This window comes from Stigmatopora nigra, chromosome 3, assembly GCF_051989575.1.
Source record: "Stigmatopora nigra isolate UIUO_SnigA chromosome 3, RoL_Snig_1.1, whole genome shotgun sequence".
Taxonomy (NCBI): domain Eukaryota; kingdom Metazoa; phylum Chordata; class Actinopteri; order Syngnathiformes; family Syngnathidae; genus Stigmatopora; species Stigmatopora nigra.
In genome coordinates this window covers 18340614-18367818 of record NC_135510.1, presented here as the reverse complement: position 1 = coordinate 18367818, position 27205 = coordinate 18340614, and the positions used below count along the sequence as shown (strand labels likewise).

Genomic DNA, 27205 nt, shown 5'->3' with positions numbered 1-27205 from the left:
GGGTGACTATCTTCTGGCCAATCAGAGGAGAGGTTGATTTTGCCTAGCAACCATTTGCTAGATTACGGATATTCAAATTTTTCCTTTAGAGGGCGACAGAGTTCAACAAATAACCCTAGAAACATTTAAATAAAATACAAAATATACACTTCTAACCAGTTACAGTGCAATTGTATATAAATGAAGGTATTCTTTTCTATTTTATTTGATACATTCATTAGTTGCTGTAGAAAGCGGTGTACAAGAAGAAAAAATGATATTTTAAAGAGCAAATTGAAATAAACATTCCAAAATTATGTTTTTGTCCCTTTCGATTTTATTAAGATTAGACTCTACACAATAAAATTCAAAGAAGTATTTAGGCCACACATAGAATGACTAATACAACAAAAAAATGGAACACTGCTTTTTCTTGTTTGCAATATCCCACCTGGGTGTAAATGCATAAATCTCAGAAAGACAAAAAAATATGAATAATCATAATGAGCACTTTTAAAAACAACATGGCACCGAGACCTTTGTACATGCATACAAACATACACAAAAAGAGAGAAAAATACATTCCTTCAAGAAAACCAACGTGCAAAAAGGTTTTTTTTTGTATTTTTTTTAAATTCACATACTACAACACAACCTAACGGAACCAAGTAGATTGTTTATATGACATAAATAATAGTAATTTGATTATCAAACATGGATAACAATCTACTTTGTAGACAAAAAGAAATCCGGCCAACACTGTAAAAAGTGTCAGCAAAAAAAATAAGGCCGCAGTCTTTCCATGATTAATTAAATTAAGGTGACATGGTCAGTCTGAATCTACATTCATATAATTAATTATATTATGTTAATTAGATACTTTATCCTTATTATAATGGACGTGCTATTGATATATATATTTCTTTTTTGGAATGTTTTTAATCACTCCATTTACTTTTTACAGCGGAAAAAGAATATGTACAGGCATTTTAGTGGTATGTGCAAGGCAAGTATTAAATCATATTTTTGTTATTATTGCAAAAAAATCAGAATTAATCGAAATTTTGGGGAAAATCAAACATTTTTAGGTATTTAGGTGTTTTTAATGATCCTGCCACTTCTCCCAGTCCAAATGGATTGGACGCGTGTCACCGTTATGTTAGAAAATTTGTAAAAAAAATTAAATTAATTCAACTTTAGTCTTTTGTGATTACCCTTTTTTGCAAATTAATTTAACATCATTTTTTATAGCATATTTACCGGAGAAAAAACAATAATGACCCTAAAAAAATATATTTTTCCCCAAAAACGCATAAATGCAACTTCCTTCCCTCTTGTAATGTCAACTTTTATGAAATATGATTTCCACTGAAAAATATATATACTCACATGACGTAGTTTTGGCTAAAAAAGTCAAATTTTCCTTATAAAATTAGCATTTTTATGGGTTTTTTTTCATTCGGTTAAGTGTGTGGGTGTGTTTTGTGTTTTTTGTGGGTTTTTTCAGGGTACCTGTGTATTCAAAAGTGGGTGGCGTCTTTGTAGGAGCTGGGAAATGTCGGGCAAGGTTTGTTCCACGACTGTTCGGCGGTCGGAAGGCTGACTGTACTGGCGCTTTTCATCTTGTTTTTAAGCCCCCAGCTGAGGAAGGAGGATTTTTTGCTGATTTTGCGCGATTTGCCGTTTTTGTCGTCGCCATCGTAGGCCAGGCAGATCATGGAGTAAGTCTTGGGAAGGTTGCCGCAGAAGGTGGCGCTCTTGGTCGGCTGTTAAACGGCCAAGTAAATGTATTAAAAAATGTTTTAGGTTCAAGTTTTTGGGGATTTTTGACATGGCCAAAAAATACACTTATTCTAATTGTAATTTTTGAGTTATTGTGTATAACATTTTGACTTAGTCCTTCAAATGAGAGCCTAAGTAGTAAAGTGAGAATTTAGGTATCGTGATAATATTTTCAAAATAAAATAACAGATACTTTCTGGGGGATTTGTAAATTGTATTTTGTATGTAAAAAAATGTTTTTAGTTACTCATTTGTGTATGAAAAACCTGAAAATGTTGTACCTAGAAGCATTCATAAGTAGAGGTATGACTGTATAAGTATTATATAAGTATAATAACTTTGTTGTACTTTAAATGTGGCAAATAGAAAAATATTTTTTACATGTTGAAATGTATTAATTAAAATAAAGTTATACTTACACAGTCATACTTCTACTTATGAATGCTTCTAGGTATGAAATATTCAGGTTACAAATTTTGCAAATGAGTGACTCAAGATACAACAAAAAATCCAAGTTACAAAATCCCCCAAAAAGTAAATATATTTCCTTACCTGTTATTTTATTTTCAAAATATTGCATTGATTTTCACTTTAGAACAACACGTACAACAAAAGTAGTCATACATCTCTCAAAAAATATCGAATTGGAAAAAAAATATTCGCTTTATTGGTAGCAAAAAAAACCCAATAACTTTGCAATGGCGTTTTGAGAGAAAAACTATAAATGTGGCCTCACCATGGTGGGGTTAGCGTCCAGCACGCTAACGACGGTAATGTCCACGCCCTGCTCTTCGACGTCTTTGAGGAGTTTCATGACTTGGCCCACGGCCATCCACTTGCATTCCACCTCGCCCACGGCAACAATGTAGTCGCCCTCTTTGAGCCCGTCGGCCTGTCGCCGAGCAAAAATGTACCCGAGTCAATATTTACACACCAGGTCCGCTTCACCTACTTTCATTTGGACAAACAAACACCTGTCAAAAGTCAACCGAGTTCTTTCTGACATCTTATTATTGTTCTCAATTCCGTATGAATCATCTCTCTAAATAGGTAAGTAAATAAATAAATTGCATATTTATATATGTGTGTAGATGTATACATGTGTATACATGTGTATACATGTGTATACATGTGTATACATGTGTATACATGTGTATACATGTGTATACATGTGTATACATGTGTATACATGTGTATACATGTGTATACATGTGTATACATGTGTATACATGTGTATACATGTGTATACATGTGTACACATGTGTACACATGTGTACACATGTGTACACATGTGTACACATGTGTACACATGTGTACACATGTGTACACATGTGTACACATGTGTACACATGTGTACACATGTGTACACATGTGTACAAATGTGTACAAATGTGTACAAATGTGTACAAATGTGTACAAATGTGTACAAATGTGTACAAATGTGTACAAATGTGTACAAATGTGTACAAATGTGTACAAATGTGTACAAATGTGTACAAATGTGTACAAATGTGTACAAATGTGTACAAATGTGTACAAATGTGTACAAATGTGTACAAATGTGTACAAATGTGTACAAATGTGTACAAATGTGTACAAATGTGTACAAATGTGTACAAATGTGTACAAATGTGTACAAATGTGTACAAATGTGTACAAATGTGTACAAATGTGTATAAATGTGTACAAATGTGTACAAATGTGTACAAATGTGTACAAATGTGTACAAATGTGTACAAAAGTGTACAAAAGTGTACAAAAGTGTACAAAAGTGTATAAAAGTGTATAAAAGTATATACATATGTATAGATGTACATAGATATATAGATGTATAGATATGTAGATATGTAGATAGATATGGATATATCTATATATATATATATATATATATATATATAGATATATGGATATATATATATATATATATATAGATATATGGATATATATATATATATATATATATATATATATATATATATATATATATATATATATATATATATATATATATATATATATATATATATATATATATATATATATATATATATATATATATATATATATATATATATATATAGATAATATAGATATATAAAAATATATACATATCGATAGATATATAGATATATATGTATATTGGTATATATATACATATACAGATATAGTGATTTTGAATGAAAGTTTTTGTACTCACAGCAACAGGGCTAAGAGGATCCAGCGAGACCACCTGGACCGGCGCGTCCCCCTTCAGGGTGAAGCCCAGATCTCTGTCCTCCGTACGGAGACGCACCGTCCGAGGCGGCGTCCAACGCTGCTTGGCGGAGAACACCGAAAGAGGACCCTGAACGGACACACATTGGACACCACAATCATTAAAACAGAATAAATAATGTAAATACCGTATTTTTTCGCATATTTGCCGCCTCTGCGTATAAGCCCCATCCTTAAAATCGCTGTATTTGATAATTTCCCTCGTATAAGCCGCTGTATCATCCGCATTTTCTGCATCTCAAGTCTAATTAGTGCGCATATAAGCCGTACCATTGATTCAGTCACCATTTTTTTGTGTTCCAAATGCGGCTTATATGCCAGAAAATACGGTAATCCTGTTTTTTTTTTTTTTATCCAAAAAGAATGGAAGCCTTATTAAAGCATTCTTTTTTGGTATTTATCTGATGGGAAAATCTCTGTTTGATGAATGCATTCTTTTCTTGAAGGGATGACACACTCTTTGGATTAAAGTGGGACAAACAAAGAATAGAACATTCGTTGGTTTTCCTGACCGTTTATCCTCACAAGGGTCATTGGAGACGGACTAAAATGTTAAAAAACATGAATCTAAGTAAAATAGAACTTTGGAGATTTTAGTATTGCATGAATTTGGATCATATTTTTTGGATTATACACATTTTGGACTTGAATTACTGCTTTGTATGGTAGTTTATGATGATATAATGATATTTAAATTGAATTAAAGTTTGTTTTTCGTTGAATTGGAACTTCTGAGACGGGGCTACGGCACCCCCGCGCAAATGGAACATTCCATTTGGACTCAATCACATTGAAATGAAGTTTTTGAAGGAATTAAAAACATCAAAAATTACATAAATTGCTATTTAGAGGAAAACAAAGTATAGTTTTGATATACTTTCTATTCCAAATAATAGCAGTTGTCAATAATCAGAACCAACAACCATTTCTTCCACCATTAGTGTTAGATGACCACAACCCGAATAAATACCCATATAAAAACACCCACATTTTTTAAAGGCATAAAAATAACATTGTGAGTAAAAGATTAGTAACCCACATACCAGCCTCCGGAAAAAGTCTGTGACTTTCACCTTTAAGGCGCTGGGAAATTCCATCTCTGCTTGATGCTCAGTTTTTGCTGAAAAAAATGATAATAAATAATAATAATAATAATTGCAAATGAATAACAACTGACACATTTTAAGAGTTATTATTAATTAATATAAAGGGAGTCCTCGAGTTATGATGTTTTTTTACTTCATTTTATCACAAATAGAGAATACTGCATCTAAGTTTTACTTATAAAGTACTTCTACAGTCATACCTCTACTTATGAATGCCTCTAGTTGCAAAAGTTTCAGGTTACAATTTTTTTTATATGCAAATGAGTGCCTCGAGATATTAAAAAGATTATAAAACCCCCCAAAAAGTAAATGCATTTCCTTATCCATTATTTTATTTACAAATTCCGCTTATTAAGCGATTAAAAACTTACAAATTCAAAATAGCACATATTTTCACACACACACACATGGGGCACACGTAAAAGTCTAAAATGTACTACAAAGTGGACGGCATTCAGCCCATGTAGAACGGGCTCCTGGCGGACAAACATGGGTATTACACCTATAACAGCCACAGAGGGAAATATTTCAGTGGCTAAGGGCATATTTTCATATACTTTATTTATTTTAAAACATTAATAAATCATTTCCTTATATTTTTTTCTCATTTTTGTGTGTTTCCTCACATTTTTCATACAAAATGGGACACTTTAACCTATTTTAAAGGGTTTAATTGGCAGTTATGTGAGGACCGTAGAACCAAATAGAGAATTTACATATAAAGTACACCTCTACTTACGAAAATTTTCAAATTACGAAAAAAAACATTCGTAAGTAGAGGTATCACTGTATTTTACTTTGAATTTTGCCGCAACTTTCTACTAAAACAGTAAAATCCGACTTTGCCGGTGTAGAATTGAAACTCGAGGACTCCCCCTGTGGCCAATAATGATCGGGAATGTCAAAATTTGCCTCGTAAACGAACAACACCAAAAAAAATAGCACAAAAGTGCACTCACAGATAATGTCGGGCGCCTCCAGGTAGTCGGTGAACTCCTCGTCCGTCTGGTTGTCGCCGGCCTTGCGCAAAGAACGCTGATGGCTGGCTTTTAGGATGTCTTGCAACATCTCCAGCTTATTAAGGTGATGGCACAAGGAGTAGATCCTCAGCGCCTCCTCATGGCCAGCGATGGCTCGGCGGATGTGGGCTTTTCCTGTCAAGGGACACCAAAATATTCCTTTACTTTGGATTGGGAGCGTCAAACTACGGCCTAACGACGAAAGGCCAACCCACCGATTCGCTCTCTCTCGGCCGGCTTTTTCAAAACGTCCAGAGGCGAACATCCGTCAGGAAGGCGGTCGTAAACTTGGGACAAAGTCTTTTCATGCTGGTCCTCGTCATCGCTTGGACTGACTGGACACAGACGGTAAGACAGGCGTATTTTTCGGAGTATAATGGCATTTTTAGGAGGGTAATTTTTTATTAGAAACGATGTGGTAAGTGGATAACAACTGGCTAAATGGGTATTCAAGTTTTTCTGATATAAGTGTAGCCTAGAAAAACCAAAAAGAATACAACAAGCTGTCGGAAAAAAATACCATAAATTTCATAAATCGACCAAATCCAGCTACTTGTCTGCACTATCAAACTTTTTTGTGTCTTTAAACCACCAAAGAAAAAAAATCTAAGAAAAAAGAAAAATCAGCGAAAAAGAAAAATCTACGAAAAAGAAAAATCAACAAAAAAAACAACGAAAAAGAAAAATCAATGAAAAAAAATCTACAAAAAAATCTACAAGCACATCTACAAAAAGAATCTACAAAAAAAAACAACGAAAAAAAAATCAATGAAAAAAATAAATCAACAAAAAAAATCTACAAAAACTCCACAAAAAACATCTACAAAAAGTCTACTAAAAAGAAATATCAACAAAAAAGAAAAATCAATGAAAAAAATAAATCTACCAAAAAAATCTACCCAAAAAAATACTATACAAAATCTACCAAAAAAAATACTATACAAAATCTACCGACAAAGAGAGAAAGAAAAAGTATCTTAGTGACGAATAAACCAAGAAACAACAAAAAAACATGGACTTACCTTGATGGTCCAACAAGGCCAAGGCCAAAAAATAATGCGCCATGGATCGGTAGTGATTGGTCTTGACTTGAGACATGGTGGACCAGAAGAAAGGCACGTTGTCTTTAACCGGCGTCTGGATCATGGACTGGTGGACGTGGTCGTAGATTTCCGACACTTTGGCCGCCTCCTGCGCCATCCGGAGAAGGCTCAGGAACTCGTTGCGGACCCCGGGGAGGGCCAGCTGCTCGAACAGGCACTCCTGGGCCTGCGCTAGCATCATGCGGATTAGCATGGCTAGCATGGCGGGGCTCATGTCGTAGCTGGGCGTGTGCGTGAAAGTCTCCTTCAGGTGGTTCACGATGCCTGAGTGACCAATCCAGTCGTTATTGTACTTACTTATGTTGACTACTTATGTAGACTACTTACTTATGTAGACTACTTACTTATGTAGACTACTTACTTATGTAGACTACTTACTTATGTAGACTACTTACTTATGTAGACTACTTACTTATGTAGACTACTTACTTATGTAGACTACTTACTTATGTAGACTACTTACTTATGTAGACTACTTACTTATGTAGACTACTTACTTATGTAGACTACTTACTTATGTAGACTACTTACTTATGTAGACTACTTACTTATGTAGACTACTTACTTATGTAGACTACTTACTTATGTAGACTACTTACTTATGTAGACTACTTACTTATGTAGACTACTTACTTATGTAGACTACTTACTTATATTGACTACTTACTTATATTGACTACTTACTTATATTGACTACTTACTTATATTGACTACTTACTTATATTGACTACTTACTTATATTGACTACTTACTTATATTGACTACTTACTTATATTGACTACTTACTTATATTGACTACTTACTTATATTGACTACTTACTTATATTGACTACTTACTTATATTGACTACTTACTTATATTGACTACTTACTTATATTGACTACTTACTTATATTGACTACTTATATTGACTACTTACTTATATTGACTACTTATATTGACTACTTATTATTTATCACTTATTAATTATTTGTCTGTTTATTTGTTGTTGTTATTTGTGCACTTCTGTACATATTTAGGTTTTGACTAATGTCGACTACTTTTTTGCACATATAAGCCTTGATTAAGTCACATTTGTTTTGTTACAAATAGGGCTTATATGCGAGAAAATACCTGAAGTCAGCTTTACTTAAGCGCCACCTTTCCTAAATATTTACAAAGCGACAACATGATATCCACTCTTGGGAGTTTCCTAATATTCCTGCCTTCACCCCCATGTAAACGGTCCGGTTCTCTGGAAAAGTTTTTGCCTATTTTTTCCCCCTGTTCATCTACTGACATATTTTTTTCCATACCTGCTGCCGTCTGGAATGCCGAAATGGCGTTCCTCAAGCCACTCGACGTCTGCCGGTCACTGCGGGTGGCGATTTGTGAGTAAAGGGCGGCTACATTGAAGAGGATGCTGGCTTTCTCCAAGGACAAGTTTTGCTGGCAAACTGGTACGCCGGTAAAGGAATCGTACCTGAGGTTGAAAATGGAAAAGTCAATGAATAAAATTGAAAAATATAATCAAAATAAATTACTGTATTTTAACGACTACAAGGCGCACTTGAAAGTCTTAAATTTTCTCCAAAATAGACAATGCGCCTTATAATCCAGTGCGCCTTATATATGGAGAAAACAGAAAACCAAAAACGAAAAACCACCACTGTCGGATATTAAAAAAACACAAACGCCTGAACTGAAACAATACTGTTAAAAAAGCAGATGCCATCTTAGTTTGAGAAATCTTCCATCATATAGCTCCTCCCCCACTGCAAGATTTTATACAAAAAAATCCAAAATGGCTGGCTCTAGAGGTGACTGTGTAGTGAGTGCTTCATACCTGGAAGTCAATAGCAATTACCAAATTTTTACGACTATAAGGCGCACTTATTTTCTCCAAAATAGACAGTGCGCCTTATAATGCAGTGCGCCTTATATATGGGAAAAATGTCATTCATTATAGTCGTGAAAATACGGTTCTTGAATACGGTATTTGAACGTACCAAGTGAAGAAAATGCCACTGTGATGCGCAGCTGAGAAGAATCGACTCTCGACGAGTGGTAGATGGTTGAAGTACTTTGCGAGAAGCTCCACGCCAGCCTCGCTACGACTTGGCGTCCTGCAGGACTGCAAATGAATAAAATGGATTATTAATCCGACAGATCGAATCCCAGACCACCATATACGAATCCCGGTGCCTAGGAAGGACAAAGAAAGACAATGCAGGACCATAACAGCCAAGACAAACAGACCCAAGAACAGTTTCAAGAACCGTCGCCATAGTCAACCCGAGTTCTGGACCTAGGATGACTTAATCAAGACTTACTGCTAACCACTTTAGTCACTTTTTTTGTACCTAATTATTTATGTGACCACTTATTCAATGTTGACTACTATTCATTTATCAATTATTATAATGCATTGATTATTTATCTGTTCATTTGTTGGTTGTTGTTATTTGTGCACTTTTCTACAGTAAAATCTTGAATACCGCGGTTAAATGTAGAGCAGACAACATGGCCATGATAATTGAAAAATTACAAAGTAGTGTCACCTCTAAAAGTTTTTGTTTATTTTCTTATTAATGCTGTCTTATTAGCAAGAGTAGCTTACGCTTAAGAGTTGCAGCATAAATTTTCACATTTTTTATGAACTTAAAAAAAAAATAATAATAATTGATAGCGGGGAAAAAAAATCATAGTGAATTCGCGATAAGCGAAGACGCGATAATTGAGGGATTACTGTACTTATTTATGTTTTGACTACTTATGTTGACTACTTATTTATTATCCATTACTTGTTTATGGATTATTTGTCTGTTTGTTGTTGTTATTTGTGCATGTCCCTACTTATTCAAGTTTTGCCTACTTATGACACAATACCTGAGAGATTACTGTACTTATTTATGTGTTAACTACCTATATTGTCTACTTATTTATTATTCATGACTTATTGCTTATTTGTCTGTTTGTTGTTGTTATTTTTGCACTCCATGGTGACGCTTTGAATCTCATTATACTATAATGACAATAAAAAAATGAAATGAAATTAAAAAAATATATATATTAAAATAAACATCAGATAATCCTACCTGCCGCAAGTCCATCAAGTCGGCGAGCTCATCTTCGTAGCTGGCGCCATTCTCGTTGTAATGCGAACTGATGTAAGCCTGTTGGAAACATGACAAAATATTAGTAACCAAAATAAGATCAATATTTGGTGCATTACATGACCAACGGTGCAATTCCCACGTTGAACCAAACAAAACAAAGGTGTGTTGTTGACACTCCCGACATTGTTTGAGATAGCAATGCTACATTAGCATTAGCATAAGACAATTTAGGTCAAAATAATGTCTGGACGAGTGTATTTTACCTTAAAAGGAGAAGAAAAGTCAACTTCTTTTGTCTCCTTCAGACCCAACGCGATTAACGGGATGTTGGAAATTTCTCTAAAGAGGAAAAACAAACAAAAACAATGAAAATAAAGACAATAAAATAAACAAAACAGTTGCAGACAGAAACTAATTGAAAGCCTTTTTACAGGAGAGTACAGTCATACCTCTACTTACGAAAGAAAGTTTCAGGGTTACGAAATTTTATCCAAGTTACAAAATCCCCCAAAAAGTAAATGTATTTCCTTATCCCTTATTTAATTTTGAATTAAAAACTATACAAATGCAACGTTGCACATATTTTCACATAGACACACATAGGGCACACGTAAAAGACTAAAATGTACTACTAAGTAGACGGCTTTTGACCCATGTAGAATGGGCTCTAGCTGGCTTCTTGTGGAAAAACTTGGGTAGTACATCTATTATGGCCACGGAGGTCGATATTTTAGCGGCGCAGAGCTAATTTACAAATGCTTTATTTATTTTAAGACATTAATAAAACATTTCCTTATATTTTTTTCTCATTTTTTGTATCTTTCAAGCAAATTTAGGACACTTAAACCTATTTTAAAGGGTTGTGTGAGGGCTGTGGAAAAAATTAGAGAATTTACATATAAAGTACACCTCTACTTACAAAATAGTTACGAAAAAAGTACTGGAACCAATTAATTTTGTAAGTAGAGGTATAACTGTATTAGCTTGTATTAAATATCCGACTATGTAATTTTTTTCAAATTAATGAGGCACTAGTTGCGAGTTAATTACATAACTGAATGTCAGTACAGTAATACCTTGACATATGAGTGCCCCAACATAAGAGGAATTTGAGATAGATCATAACCACTAGATAGCTATTTGTTACTTTGTGAATAGGTGGTGAATTAGACCCAATAAAGTATGTTTTTCCATTTTAATATCCTCTTTTTTGTGTTTTTTCCAGAGGGTGGGCACCAATTAATTAGCATTTACTTCATTGCTATAGAAAAAAAAATGATTTGAGATACGAGTAAACCCCAATTAGAATTCCAAGTAAATGTGAAAGTTGCCATTTTCAATCAATCCCGAGAGCAGACGCACATAGGGATTAGCCAGATGGTGTCGCCACGGCAACAGAAGGTGTTTGGATTTAAAAAGTCAAGGGAGGGTTTTTCTTTTTCCTTTTTTTTAAAGCGTTACAGGCATGTAAACAAAACTTCACAAGGTGTTTTGGACCCTACTAAAATCAAAACAGATGTTTGCAATGACTGTTGATTAGCTTTTAAGGGTGTTTCCAAACTGGTTCAATCAGGTTTTCAGTCTAACTGACAAGGAATAACACTACTTTTTAACCCATCTGTTGTTCCAAAAGTAGAAGTTAAACTGCCTGTACTGGATCAGTTGGGAAAAAATAAACCTCAAGGCAGTCAGGCAATAGTTTGGACACCCCAGGAAGCTGCTGACAGATGGAAAACAGGCTAAGCTTGATAGCAAAGGTGGACCACAGAAAGCTGACAAAGAGCCGATACTGGTTCTGCGCTGGAAAGGATCACGGCTCAGTCTTGGGAATCCCAGGAGGTTTTGGTTAATGAGCCGGGTGTCAAACCCAGTTCGAGGTCCGATGACATCTCATTAGGGAGTTTATTTTGGGTCTAAATGTATTTATTTTCTATTTATTTATGTTTATGTTGTGTTTTTCTGTGTCTGTATTCTCACCCTCTTGCTACTGTGATGATGAAATTTTCCGAATATCGGATGAATAAAGTTATCTAATCTAATAAAAATGTTTAAAAAATTAGACATCCAATGTGGTGAATATGTTGATTTGGTGTCACTTTAAGGTACTTAAAGCTGACTTTCTGTACATTTAGGATCATTTTTTAACGATTTATAAGGACTTTATGGGATTATTCTAGTTGTTTTGTTGGTTTCTGCTGATTTTTGAGTGATTTCTTGTTAGTTTTGAGGCATTTTAAGGTTTCTTGTGAACTCATTGACTGCCATTGAGGTCAGCATTTTGATTGACAAATGAATACGAGTGTGAAAACAACAATGAAAAAACCTTGTAAAAACCTTTACTATCACGACACCCATGTAAAACAAAACAAAACAAAAAAAGTATTTGATTCCGTATGTACAGTAAAAAAAATTTTTTTTTCAAAAACGCCGGCCGCTTCAGACCCATTTCCGGGCCACTTCTGGTCCGTGAACCATATGTTTGACTCCCACTGCCTCATTAGCTCACAACAACTTTTAAAGATTAACTCCCCCTAAAAAATGGAAGTGTTTAAGACACAAAACAGACGCGAAAGGAACTTGCGTCTACTATGTGAACCCTAATAAACATTAAAAAAGTTTAAAAAAAAGACTATTTTTTTTCTGTTTTTACATTTCAGTTAATCAGTGAAACAATCCAACTGTAACAAGTCAACTTCAGTTTCCCGTGAGATTTGTCCACACAGGTGAGTTCACTGGAAAACCAGCTGAATCCGGTCAGACCGAGATACAAGCCTTGGGTACAGGGGCCACTATTCATCCACATTCTCTGGGAAAATCACAAAGAACTTTTTGTTTTTGTTCCACAGAGTATCGAGCTCGTATTTCATCACTTACGATCACTTTTGACATCGTCGTTTTCCGTCAAATCGGGACGACGACGAGTAAAGTTATTTTGAACGACGGATGTTTAACATCTTAAAGCTTTGGTCCCGAGGGAACCCTCGGCGTGCTATTTTTAGCGACAGGTAGCAGAGTTCGAGGGTAAAATGTGGCATGTCTGGATTTTCCGGTTTGGAAATTGGCAGCCCGTTCTGCACACAGCTAGAATTTCCGGTATTTATTTCTCAGCAGAAAGCATGAGTGAAGGACAAATTGCTGAATAAAAGTAGATAATAAAAAATTTAAAAAAATAGAACCCATTTTTTTAGGTACACTGCCCCTTTAAGACAGTTTTTTTCTAGATTTGAAATAAAAACACGCTCAGATGTCTTGTTTAAAACGCGACAGACTCACAGTTGTGGGGTTGAGGGTGCGAACCCAGGTCAGTCCTCACTTTGAGGAGTTTGCATAGTCTACCCCAGGCTTGCATGTTTTTTCTCTGGGTACTCCAGGTTAAAGCCACATCTTTACCCCTAACCCTTTTGTATTTAAAACAACCTAACCCTTTTGTGTTTAAAACACCCTAACCCCTGACCTTAACCCTAACCATAACCCAAACCCAAACCATAACCCTAACCATTTTGTATTTAAACACACCCTAACCCCAACCCTAACCCAAACCCTAACCCTTAACATTTTGTATTTAAACACACCCTTACCCCAACCCCAACCCTACCATTTTGTATTTAAACACACCATAACCCAAACCCTAACCATTTTGTATTTAAACACACCCTAACCCTAAACCTAACCCTAACCCTTTTGTATTTAAAACACCCTAACCCTAACCAATTTGTATTTAAACACACCCTAACCCTTTTGTATTTAAAACACACTAACCCCTAACCCTAACCCAAACCCTTACCCTAACCATTTTGTATTTAAACACACCCTAACCCCTAACCCTAACCATAACCACTTTGTATTTAAACACACCCTGACCCTAACCATTTTGTATTTAAAACACCCTAACCCACATACATGCTACACCAATAGTATGCTAAATTGCATCTAGGTACGATATATTATGCTTTGTTTCCTTATATTAGCCACAGAATTCAGGGTGTCACATTCCTGGGATACACTCCAGCACCCCCTCGCGACCCTTTTAAAGAGAAGCATTGCATAAAATGAACAAAATGGCGGCAGCTTTACAAAATAAAGAGCATCACAGATCATCAAGGAGCCTTTGGAGTATTTTTCCCTTAACGACAACGGCTTTTTACGAGTTTACATGCATCACGTGACTCCACTTCTGAACCACTTGGGAACCACTTGAAAACCTCTTGAAACCCTCTAAACCCAAACGTGCTGCTTTCACAAAAACATGTCCATCAAGCCAATCAACCGCCTTCTTATACAGAGTACAAACTCATTTTAAAAAACAGCAGAATGACGAAAAACACGACTATAATTTTCATCGTCATTGAAAGAGTTAACTAAAAAACTGCAATCTGGATTGAACTATTTCCACTATTATGTCAAACAGATTAAAAGATGACTTTATAAACATGACTTGGCCTCCTTAGTAGCCCCCATTAGTCGTTTTTTTATGTGCCAGGCTTCTGAAAAGCTTTAAAAAAGTGCTTTTAATGTTCCACATGTGCGGGTGTGCGGGTGTGCGGGTATGTTACATCGACCTCACAACTCAAGAATCCGCAAAAACCACATTATTGTCTCTCTCCGGTTGGCTTATGAAGTTAATACTTTAGCCAGATGGGTGATGGTAAAAAAATGGCGTTCCAGATTGTATGGAAAGAGAAATAAACCAGTTTCTGGTGAGCATGCTAACGGCTAACGGCTAACGTGGAATACCCGAGTTTGACTTTAAATGTTGTCGAACAGGTAAATGTTCTGCTATGACTTTTGTATTTTTTTTTGTTCCATAGTGCGAGTTAGTCATCGGAAAAAAAAAACTTTCAAAACAAAATATTTGCAAATAATTGACTGACTCGCATTATTGTAATATTTGTCGAAAAATGCATCCGGTTATAATAATGAGTAAAAGAACATGAGTCAGTCAATTGGAATGTTTTAATTAAGTTGTACTACTTGTGTGGTAGTAATTGTTGATATTTGCGCAAGGTGTTATTGATGAGTAAGCTTTTTTATATGTTGGTCATTCAAAAAAAATCATAATCTTATAAAGAGGAGTCGATATTAGTGAAAATTGGACATCTAGAAATCATTTTAGAAATAGAAATACCATGTGTGATGATTTTCTTTTCAAAATAAAATACTTTTGTACTCTCCCATAAAATCAGGGGGTGGCTTTTATGCGAGAAATTGCAAAATTCAATGATTTTAAGGGAATTGAGGGTAAATAAGGCCGGCTAATTAGGCGAGAATGTGAAAATTGTGAATCAGGGGAGGCTTATATGTGAGAAATTTCAAAATTTGACAATTTTAAGGTAATTGAGGGTAATTAAATAAATTAAAAAGTGAAAATTGTGAATCAGTGGGCAGCTTATAAGCAAAAAAAGTTTAAAATTAAACGATTTTAAGGCAATTGAGGGTAATTAATGAAATTAAAATGTGAAAATTGTGAATCAGGGGGCGGCTTATACACGAGAAATTGCAAAATTAAACGACTTTAAGGCAATTGAGGGTAAATAATGAAATTAAAATGTGAAAATTGTGAATAAGGGGCGGCTTATATGTGAGAAATTTCAAAATTTGATAATTTTAAGGCAATTGAGGGTAATTAATGAAATTAAAATGTAAAAATTTTGAATCAGGGGGCGGCTTATATGCGAGAAATTATAAAATTCAACAATTTTAAGGCCATTTTAAGGACGAGGCTAACATTCGAGTAAATGCAATAAGCTAGAAACAGTTACGCTGACTTGCTATCGACCCTGTGGGTTGCGGTCGTGTGTTTAAATGACCACTGGGGGCAGCGCTACAGAGGAGTAATAAGCGGTCCTCCTCCCCGCGAGCGGCGGCAGATGTTTTTCCCCTAATGACGGGAAGCGGGCGTGTAAACGTGGGCGACTGGCGCGTACGTGCCGACAGAGACGAGTACTCACTGGCTGCTCTGGTAGACCTCCACGGAGCTGTTGAGTCCTTCCAGCTGGCCCATGAGGAGTTGCAGGTTGGAGTTGACGTAGCTGAGCTCCAGCATGACCATCTCCTTCACCTTGTTGTTGGACGTGGCCCTGCAACAAGCCAACATCCACCTTGTTATTACATGGTGTAGCGAGGCCAGACCGCGCGCGCGCCTGCGTCACGCTACCGCCGCTTTTTAGACATACAGATACAATCTTGTCCAAGAGGACCCGATCCAGACTGAATCTTGAATTGCACTAAAACTCCATAGGCTGACAACCACTAGAGACACTTATGTACGTACTTATTCATGTGACCACTTATTGAATTTTGACTACATATCTTTGTTGACTACATATTTAATTTTAAATACTTATCTATGTTGGCTACTTATCTATGTTGGCCACTTATTTAATTTGGACCACTTATTTAATGTCACTTATTTAATCTATGTGGACTACATATCTATGTGGACTACATATCTATGTGGACTACATATCTATGTGGACTACATATCTATGTGGACTACATATCTATGTGGACTACATATCTATGTGGACTACATATCTATGTGGACTACATATCTATGTGGACTACATATCTATGTGGACTACATATCTATGTGGACTACATATCTATGTGGACTACTTATTTATGTTGTGGACCAATTCTCTATGTGGACCACTTCTCTATGTGGACCACTTCTCTATGTGGACTACTTCTCTATGTAAACTACTTCTCTATGTGGACTATTTCTCTATGTGGACTATTTCTCTATGTGGACTATTTCTCTATGTGGACTCTTTCTCTATGTGGACTACATATATATGCTGACTACTTATCCATGTGGACTACTTATCCATGTGGACTACTTATCCATGTGGACTACTTATCCATGTGGACTACTTATCCATGTGGACTACTTATCCATGTGGACTACTTATCCATGTGGACTACTTATCCATGTGGACTACTTATCCATGTGGACTACTTATCCATGTGGACTACTTATCCATGTGGACTACTTATCCATGTGGACTATTCTACGTGGACTACTTATCCATGTGGACTACTTTTCTACGTGGACTACTTTTCTACGTGGACTACTTTTCTACGTGGACTACTTTTCTACGTGGACTACTTTTCTACGTGGACTACTTTTCTACGTGGACTACTTTTCTACGTGGACTACTTTTCTACGTGGACTACTTTTCTACGTGGACTACTTTTCTACGTGGACTACTTTTCTACGTGGACTACTTATCTACGTGGACTATTTATCTATGTGGACCACTTATTTAATTTTGACCACTTATTTAATTTTGACCACTTATTTAATTTTGACCACTTATTTCATGTTAACTACTTATCTATGTTGACTACTAATTTATGTTGACTACTAATTTATGTTGACTACTTATCTATGTTGATCATTTATTTAATTTGGACCACTTATCTATGTTGACCACTTATTTATTGTTGACTCATCTATGTTGACCATTTATTTAATTTTGACTATCTATCTATGTTGAGTATTAATTTAATTTTAACTACTTATCTATGTTGACCACTGGAAGCGGCCCACTAGCGTTGGTTCTATCCATTTCACGGGGTGTGTTCTGCCTGACTTTGTATCTCATTCGTACCACGCATACAGAATCAAATGCTTTTATTTTTTCGACACGTGCACCGCCGTACTAGAAATCCCAGAGTTGTGCGATGGTGGACCTCCCATTCGCACAAATTCTAAATCAGAAGCCCGTCTGTACAAACGAGATAAGGTTGCAGCACTGGTACGCCCTTTGGGTGCGTGCTGTGCACGGCGGTGATAAGACGGACTCTATCGCCGTTATCGGACTTTCCTTCTAAAAGGGAGGGAGGACGTCTTCCCACTTGGACGTCGTCAATCAGGGACGGTGGTTTCGTCACCTGGTTTCGCTAAAAATGGCGCTTGTTGTGATTGTTAGGCTGGAATTGAGTTTTAAAAGGTCTTTATAAGGCTATTTTTTTGTTTCAATAGTCAAAAAAAGTGTTAAAAGAGGCCTAAAGACCACTTTTTATATTCAGGTTACTAGTTAACAAACCCAAACTCGATAATAAGCAGCCATAAAAAGAACAGTGACATTAACAAAATGTCCAAGCAGAAGATAACAATTGCTGAATGTGGAGACAAATCACCGAGCGGCGAGACAAAACACAGGACAGGCTTTTCTTTTTTTTGTCCTTATGTAAGATAAGGAGCAAGACAAACCGGTCCAACCCGACGACTCATCGAAACGCACACAAAGAGACACAAAGAGTGGCAATGACAATAATAACACCTCAATGGCCTGGTTTCGACACATCACAGAGCACACAATACACTATGTCACCATGTATTTTAAATCTATCATGCTTTTTACCTTTTATTTTCTTATTTAAATAGATATATTTAAAAATTATTTTGGAGATATTTTGGAGATATTTTGGAAAATATTTTGGATGTATTTTGGGTGTATTTTGGGTGTATTTTGGGTGTATTTTGGGTGTATTTTGGGTGTATTTTGGGTGTATTTTGGGTGTATTTTGGGTGTATTTTGGGTGTATTTTGGGTGTATTCTGGGTGTATTCTGGGTGTATTCTGGGTGTATTCTGGGTGTATTCTGGGTGTATTCTGGGTGTATTCTGGGTGTATTCTGGGTGTATTCTGGGTGTATTCTGGGTGTATTCTGGGTGTATTCTGGGTGTATTCTGGGTGTATTCTGGGTGTATTCTGGGTGTATTCTGGGTGTATTTTGGGTGTATTTTGGGTGTATTTTGGGTGTATTTTGGGTGTATTTCGGAGATATTTCGGGGATATTTCGGGGATATTTCGGATATATTTAGGATATTAGATACATTTAAGATATGAGATATGATTTAGATATTATATATATATTTTGGATATATTTTAGATATTAGATACATTTTAGATATTACGTATATTTTGGATATATTTTAGATATTATATTTTAGATATTAGCTATGTTTTAGATATTAGATATATTTTAGATATTAGATATATTTTACATGAGATATATTTTAGATGTATTTTAGGGATTAAATATGTTTAAGATATATTTTAGGGATTAGATATATTTTAGATATAATTTAAAGATTAGATGTATTTTAGATATGTTTTATAGATTAGATACATGTCAGATATATTTTAGGGATTAGATATATGTTTTAGGGGTTAGATATATTTTGGAGATTAGATTAGATTATTCATCCTGTATTTGGGAAATTTCACGGTCATAGATGCTATATTAATTAAATATATGTAGGATTTTTTTTCCAAAATCAGAATAAAAGAACTGGATCAAAGACCCTAAAAATTCAGTTAGTGGGAATTTTAAAAATACTTTTAAATCTAAAAACAACAAAAAGAAAATAAATATTTGTTTGGATTTTAAAAAGAATTCAATTTTTGATTTAAAAAAGAAATATTCCCTATACATCTATAATTTTCATTTGATTTTGATCCTAAAACAGAAAATGATTTCCTTTCCTGGGCCTCAAAAAAAGACGCGGCGGGCCAGATTTGGACCGCAGACCGCCACTTTGACACCTGTCTTCTACATTGAATATGTCTCAGTCATCATGAGTCTTGGAATTAAAAGTACAAGTGTAGTATGGGGTTGAGCTGCCTTCTTCATATCTACAATAGTTTCTTTGTTAACGAGGTATGTGCTTGTTGGCTAGTGTTGATACCTGGAATCCGCTTTTCAACCCGTTTTTATAGTCTTTTTAGAAGTTGTCATTATTTAGGAACGCAGGCAGATTCCGATAAACACTAAAGCCACTATGTGCAAAAATGGTAGTGTTAATGTAGCTGTTACCTGAGAAGGTTTTCCGCTCCTGCTCGCATCCGCATTTGTTTGATAATCTGCTGGTTCAAATTAGCTCGCTTGTTTTGTAGCTTGCTGCGGCCGGTTTGGGCAAACGGGTTGCAACCCTGCACAAAAAAAATGTTAAAAGTCAACAAAAAACAACACAAAAAAAACACACAAAAAAACAAAATTCGAAATGCAGTATTCCCTCAATTATCACGACTTCACTTATCACAAATTGACTTTTTTTTAGCATTTTTTTTGCTATTTATTAGTGATTATTTTTGTTTAAAGTCCATAAAAATGTGAAAATTCACGCTGAAACTCACAAAAAGTAGCTATAATAGGGGTGACCATACTACCCATTTTTTTACAGACCAATTTATTTTTGAACTAAAAAGTTAATTACCCGCCATTTTGCAATTTCTTGTTACCTCATTGGCTGCCATTAAATAGATAATTTTGACTCCCAGCTAATAAAAGCTAATGAGCTACAAACTCAGGCAGAACACCCCCATGGACCAGTTCCAACAACTAGCGGTCCACTTCTGGCCCGCCAACCATATTTTAGACACCATTTTGTTCAGTGTTCAACAAACCTAGCAAGCATGTTTTTAGCGAGGAAACCGAAATGTCTGGAAAAAATAAAAACTCTACACAAGAAGGTCAAAACCAACCGGAATCAAACCCGCGATTACAGAACTGCGAGGCGGATTTGTGAACCACTTCCCCAACGTGCTGTTTGAATTAAAAATCTAAATTTTACATTGGTTGAAAGTCCACCAATAAATGTATGAAACTGAAAAAAAAGTGTGTCTGTAAAGTCATTTGAAGGACCTTTTGGAGGGGAACACCCACATTTTGCCACGCAAGAAAAATACAGCTGGACAGAGAGAGACGTTTGTATCCTGTGGTATTTTAAGGATTTCCCCAGAAGCACCTGCAATATCCTTCCTGCCTTTGAAAAAACGGAAAGTCATGTGATTGGACTGGGAACACAGCCCGAGAAGAACCTTTTCCCTCCATCTTATTAACCATTAACGCCAAACGTGATGTTTGGGTGACATCACGGCGCCGTCGGTACTCTGTGGGAGGGGCCAGGAAATATCATAGTGTTCCATTTTTTTTGGTGTTCTGGAGGTGTGTTATTCAGATAGGAAGCACATTCCAAAAGGAGTCATTTAAAATGAAATTAAAAATAATAAGAAGAAGAAAAAAATACAAAAAAATAATTTAAAAAATTCTAAATAATAAATTACACAAGATTTTTACAAAATATTCCCAAAATATTATTTTCCAGAATTTTTTTTAAAATACTATGAGTTTTTATTTTTTGCCCAGTCACCATGGAAACAAAAGGTCAGTCATGACTAAAGACAAATATGAACTTGGGTCATGTTTAAATAAAGTTTTTAAATTGTTGTTTAGAATTAATCTTTTTAGTATGTTAACATTTTCTTTAAAATATTGTATATTTTGAATTTTGATTCTAGAGAAAACCCTAAACATAACATATAAATAAGTCTTTAAAATATTTTAAGAAGCTAATAATTTAATCCAAATGTACAAATTACTGTTTCAATTGTATACTGTTAAAATACCATTGATTAAAAATACCTGTATATTTGTTCAAAGTAATTAAAAATAATAACAATAATTCAATATGGTACATTAAAAGACTTAAATGCCTTTCAAAAAAATAAATTTTGCCTTATTTGCAGGATTTACACTATTATATTATATTAAAAATATACTGAAACCAATACAAATTGTTATGAATGACTCATTTAAAGTTGTTTCGATTAGCATCCATATGCTAACGTTAGCTTCCTTCTTACATTTGATTAAAAATGTTCATTTAAATACAAAATTAAAGCATTTTCTTATCATTTTTGTGTGTTTTTATACTTTCAGAGACAATTGGGACACTTTGATCATTTTTTAAAGGGTTTAGTTCAAAGTTTTTGGAGGATTGTACAACAAATTCAATAAAATTCAGCTCTATTTACACAAAAAATTGCATTAACATTATTTTGTCGTGGCCTAAGATTTTTGGGGGTCTCATTTCTTTTTAATGACTCAAAAAGCAGGACCCCTCAGTCCGTCCCTGCTGGCACGCTCACAAAATGCGGGCTTTCTCCCAAACAATTGGGGCGCAACACTTTGGGTCCCTTGCCAGAAGTGTCCAATCATTCTGAGAATTCATACTGGCCTCATTATATGAAAGGATAAAATGAGCCATTATTGCCCTCCGAGACTATTGGACAGCACCAAGCGTTCCTAATTAATTTGTTTTCTGTCGATGGACCCCTTACAGGGGACATTTTCCAAGCAACTAGTCGTAGTACAGTAATCCCTCGAATAACGCGGTTTCACGACATTGCGGATTTTCTTCTGGGGAATTTGTTTCTTTATTAAATTTTATTATAAGTTCATAAAAATGTGAAAATCCATGCTGAGATTTGAAAGCGGAAGCCACTCTCTTGTCTTCCTCCAAAAAATAATAATATTAAATAAATAAAAATATAAAAATGTAAATATATATAATTTTTTTAAATTAATTAATTTATTTATTTTAAAAATATGGGTGACCCTACTTTTACCCTGTCCTTCGCAAAAAATATTTTTTAAAAATAAATATAATTAAATAAATAAAATAAAAAATAACATTAAATAAAATAAAAAAAATATATTTAAGTACACATTTTTCAATTTTTTTTTATTTTATATTTTTAAAATATGGCTGACCCTACTCTGCCCCTGTCCTTCGCAAAAATATTTAAAATAAATAAATAAATAATATAATAAATACAATAAAAAAATAACATAAAATAAAATTAAAACATATTTATGTACACATTTTTCTAAATTATTATTATTATTTTTAAATATGGCTGATCCTACTTTGCCCCTGTCTTTCGCAAAAAATATTTTTAAAAATAAATACATAAATAAACAAATAAATAAAATAAAAAATAACATTAAAATTAAAAAATATATTTACGTACATATTTTTCTAAATTAATTATTATTATTATTTTTAAATATGGCTGAGACCTACTTTGACCCTGTCCTCAACAAAAACATTTAAAAAAAATAAATAAATACAAAATAAATACATAAATAAATTAAAAAGTATATATGTAAGTATAGACAGATAAAACACTGTAGTGAATAAAAACTTTCCAAATTATATTTAGCTGGATTTAAAATGTTAATGTACATAATATATTTGTTTTTAAGAATACTAAATTATAAAAATGACATTATAACAATCTGCAATCAAACCTAAAATACACACATTGTGTCATTTCATTGACACAATCGAAGCTCCTCCTACTTTTCCTTATGTTTAACATAAGCAAAAATCCTACTTTTTGAAAAGTGACTTTTGTAAACATATCTGGTCAAACTTTAAACCCCAATCCGTTCGGCCTTTGCACACTGGGAATGATTTACAAGCTCTGCCGTTGCGGTTCCCCTCGGAAAGATGGCGAGGCGAAAAAGCCCAGCGCCCACGTCACGGCCGCTGGCCGCCCGCCGCACGGCAGCCGCAAGCTCAAATTGACAACACGTGTTCTCGCGGGCCAACCTCAAAGTGAGGCGCGCTTTTTGCCTACCCCCCCCCCCCCCCCCGCTCATCCATCGAGGAAATGAACGGTCGCAATGTCCAAATGGTTGTCGTTTCTTGCTAATGTTTTCAAACTGCACTCCTGGAATTAACCATGAGTCAGCTATTTTTTAGCATGATGCCCCATCCCTCAAATGTAATAAACTCCCGTTCATTCATTTTCTGAACTGCTTTATCTTCACTAGGGTCTCAGGGGGTGCTGGAGGCCATCCCAGCTGACTTAAAGGGACACCCTGAATCAGTGGCTGGGCCAATCGCAGGGTAGGAGGACACAAACAACCAATTACAGTCATACCTAGGGGCATTTTAGCATTGAGCTAGCCTAGCATGTATTTTTTATAAATGGATTAAAAGAACTGGATTAAAATCCTTGAATATTAAGTTTGTTATAGATCTAAAACAATGTATATTTTAGCTTTTTTTGTATATATTTTTAGATTTTACCAAATGATTTTTGAAATAAAAACAAAAAAATGATTAAAAAATGACAATTATTGATTTAAAAAGAGGGGAAATCAGAAAATTTAATATAAATCTATATTTTTCATTTTATTTTGATCCTAAAACAGAAAGTCGGCATTCATAATTTACTTTCCCGGACCACACAAAATGATGTTGCGGGCCAGATTTGGCCCCCGTGCCGCCACTTTGACACCAGCTCTACGCTAATTAATTCAAACATTGTTTTCCCCATATTTTAAATTTTTTTTGGTTATTTTCAAACTGCGTACAACTCATTTTTAAGGACATTTTTGTAAAAGCCATCTAGTTTTACCCATTTTGGCTCTAAATCAGATCATTTTGGTCACTGGCTCCGGATGAAAACATCAATGTCGACGGCTAGCATGCGCTAAAAGGAGTTAGTGGGGGGTGCCAGGCTCCACTCTCGCGCAGACACAGGAAGTGCCGTGAGAGCCTGGATCCAGACGGCGTTCCGAGGGGGATTGACAGACACAAAGGGGGAATGTTGGGATGGAGTGAACTTGTCACAACAGACGCATGCAAAACACTGCAAAAAAATGGAAAAATAATCCACCACCTGCACTCAAGAACAAGGGTGTCCAGTTTTTTTGGATTCCAGGGCCAACTTAAAATTCTTCCACTAAGCCAAGTGGTGTCAGACTTGGGTTGATTGGCGGGCCGCTTTAACGTCAACTTGATTTTACGTGGGCCGGACCATTTTAGATATAATATTTATGTTTTTGTATATAAATGGATTAAAAGCCCTGAATATTCCGTTTTTTATAGATCGAAAACAATGTTTATTTTAGCTTTTTTTAAATACATTTTTAGATTTTACAAAATTATTTTTTAACTAAAAACAGAAAAAATGGATTAAAAAATGACAATTATTGATTTAAAAGGGGGAAAATGAGGAAATATAATATACATCTATCCACTTCATTTTAATTTGATCCTAAAACAGAAAGTCGGCACTCATGATTAATTTCTCGGGCCACACAAAATGATGCGGAGGTCCATATTTGGCCCCCGGGGCGGCACTTTGACACATGTGCACTAATCAGAAGATATTAGAATCAAGTGAAAAAAGATTAATGAATTATTTTTGTTCGGTTTGGAATAGCGTTTATTTTTGCAACAGCGCCCCCGCCATCCAAGGTGGTCAAATTGTGTAATTAAATTTTTAAATCATCAAATGTTCTCTAAAATTTCTAATATTAATATATAATATCTAATGTTATAATACTCATAATATCGTTGACTAAAATTATGTCATGTAATTAGAATTAATTTTATTACTCAGCTCTAAAAATGGACTGCTAAGAAAAGCAATGAGAGCCAAATATATCCATTTATTTTGAAATCTAAAATTAGCATGGTATTGCCTAATTAGCCTGATTCATTGTCCACTGATTGGTGGGGATTTAAGTGTGTTTGCTTGTGGGTCACAAGTGTCTTGTGTAATCGTTTGACAACGAGGGTGTAAACCGCAGAGGCCATGCAGTCATCCAAGCCAGGACAAAAATAGACGCTTTTAATTTGGAAGGCTCGTTCAAATTAAACAACACTATTAAAGTCATTTGAAATTAATTAAAACGTGGCAAACTACTTATTAACTGATATAAAACAGGGAAAATTGATTAAAATATTAAGCAGGTCTTTCCTTTTTTGCCCAGTTTTGATATTATCAACTATTTTTTAATGTTTATAAAATATGATCACAGAAAAGTTACTTCTAAAGCACAAATTTTCAAAATAATGACCTTAATATTTATATCACATTTAAAATGACGTTGAAACTTAAGAATTTAGCATTTTAAAAGCAAAGATTTTTAAAATAATAACAAATATTTATATCACATTTTAAATGACGTTGAAGCCAAACAATTTAGCATTTTAAAAGCAACAAATTTCAAAATAATGACACAAATATTTATATCAGAATTTTTAAATGACGTTAAAACTTAAAAATTAAGAATTTATCATTTTAACCTGAAAACTACTCACCACATACAAAATAAGTCCAGCCCAGTGTTTTATTTATCTACTAAATGTTGCCTTTCCCCCTTATTTTGAAATCTTACAGCCTTTCCTTCCCGTCACATTTTTGATGAACCTAACATCCTTCCTCCAATGAAAACCTACATTAATGTTTTCCTTCCTTCACATTACATATTCATACATTTGTCCATTCTTTTAGGGAATGATGACCACCAAACTTTCACTGGAATTTCCATCCACTTCCCTTTTCCCTTCACACATTTTATCAGTCAGAAAAACACACCCACACCCACACAACAACCCCCATTCCCACCAACACCCACATTCTATTCTTGAAGCAGTGCAACACAGAAACACCTGTAGCTGACACCGAATTAGTTTTTAATCAAACCCACCATTTTGTTTCCTCCTCCTCCTTACCTCCCTCTCTTAATACCTTTAAAAAGAAAATAATTCGCTAAAATGTACACGTAACTATTGTTTTTAAGTCTAAAAAAACGTACATTTTAAATCCCCGATGGGCATTTTAGGTCCGTGAACGCAACACCTCGATGTAGCGTTTAATCTTTTAACGTAAAAAGCAATTTCCTGCAACTAAATAAGCGTTTTTAACCGAAAAAACGGCGTTTTCTCACGTCAAAACGCCGCGAGGTCGAAACTCAACAATGCATTTGGTTTCCCGTTTGAAAAAAAAGAAAGTAAAGAGTGCGAAAAAGTCACCTTTCTGAAGATCTTTCCGTCTGTTTGACCGTCCTTGTGACCGTTGGGCAAAATAGCGTCCGTCATGTTGTTAAAATGTACACGACTAACTTTGATAAATGTATCTTAAAAGCAGTCTAACGCTGCTTTTTCAACAGGTGAGTCTCCGCTCACCTCAAAGCAAGTGTGTGCGAGTAACACTCGTCTCTCAAAAATACACACACTCACACGCAC

General features: G+C 34.9%; 1 protein-coding gene across 2 annotated transcripts; it reads right to left on the bottom strand.

Annotated features, from left to right (window-relative positions):
* Nucleotides 1-293: 293 nt before the first annotated feature.
* Nucleotides 294-27205, bottom strand: rhpn2 (rhophilin, Rho GTPase binding protein 2). 2 transcript variants are annotated; one of them, XM_077713874.1, is made up of 14 exons: nt 26993-27205; nt 20188-20303; nt 16309-16437; nt 10624-10699; nt 10340-10417; nt 9251-9375; nt 8558-8724; nt 7183-7527; nt 6376-6495; nt 6101-6295; nt 5079-5155; nt 3959-4105; nt 2498-2653; nt 294-1745 (listed from the first exon to the last, which is right to left on the bottom strand). In XM_077713874.1, exons 1-14 carry the CDS (start codon nt 27056-27058, stop codon nt 1500-1502), a joined length of 2043 nt encoding a protein of 680 aa, XP_077570000.1. In that variant the 5' UTR covers nt 27059-27205; the 3' UTR covers nt 294-1499. The 2 variants fall into 2 exon arrangements, with proteins under 2 accessions (XP_077570000.1, XP_077570001.1); XM_077713875.1 differs by having other exon boundaries at nt 5109-5155.

Coding starts and splice junctions, on each gene's coding strand:
- rhpn2 (XM_077713874.1), bottom strand. CDS start 27,058: ATGACGGACGCTATTTTGCCCAACGGTCACAAGGACGGTCAAACAGAC. Junction 6,296..6,375: donor GGCCGAGAGAGAGCGAATCG/GTGGGTTGGCCT, acceptor GTCCCTTGACAG/GAAAAGCCCACATCCGCCGA. Junction 2,654..3,958: donor ATCCTCTTAGCCCTGTTGCT/GTGAGTACAAAA, acceptor GCTCGGCGACAG/GCCGACGGGCTCAAAGAGGG.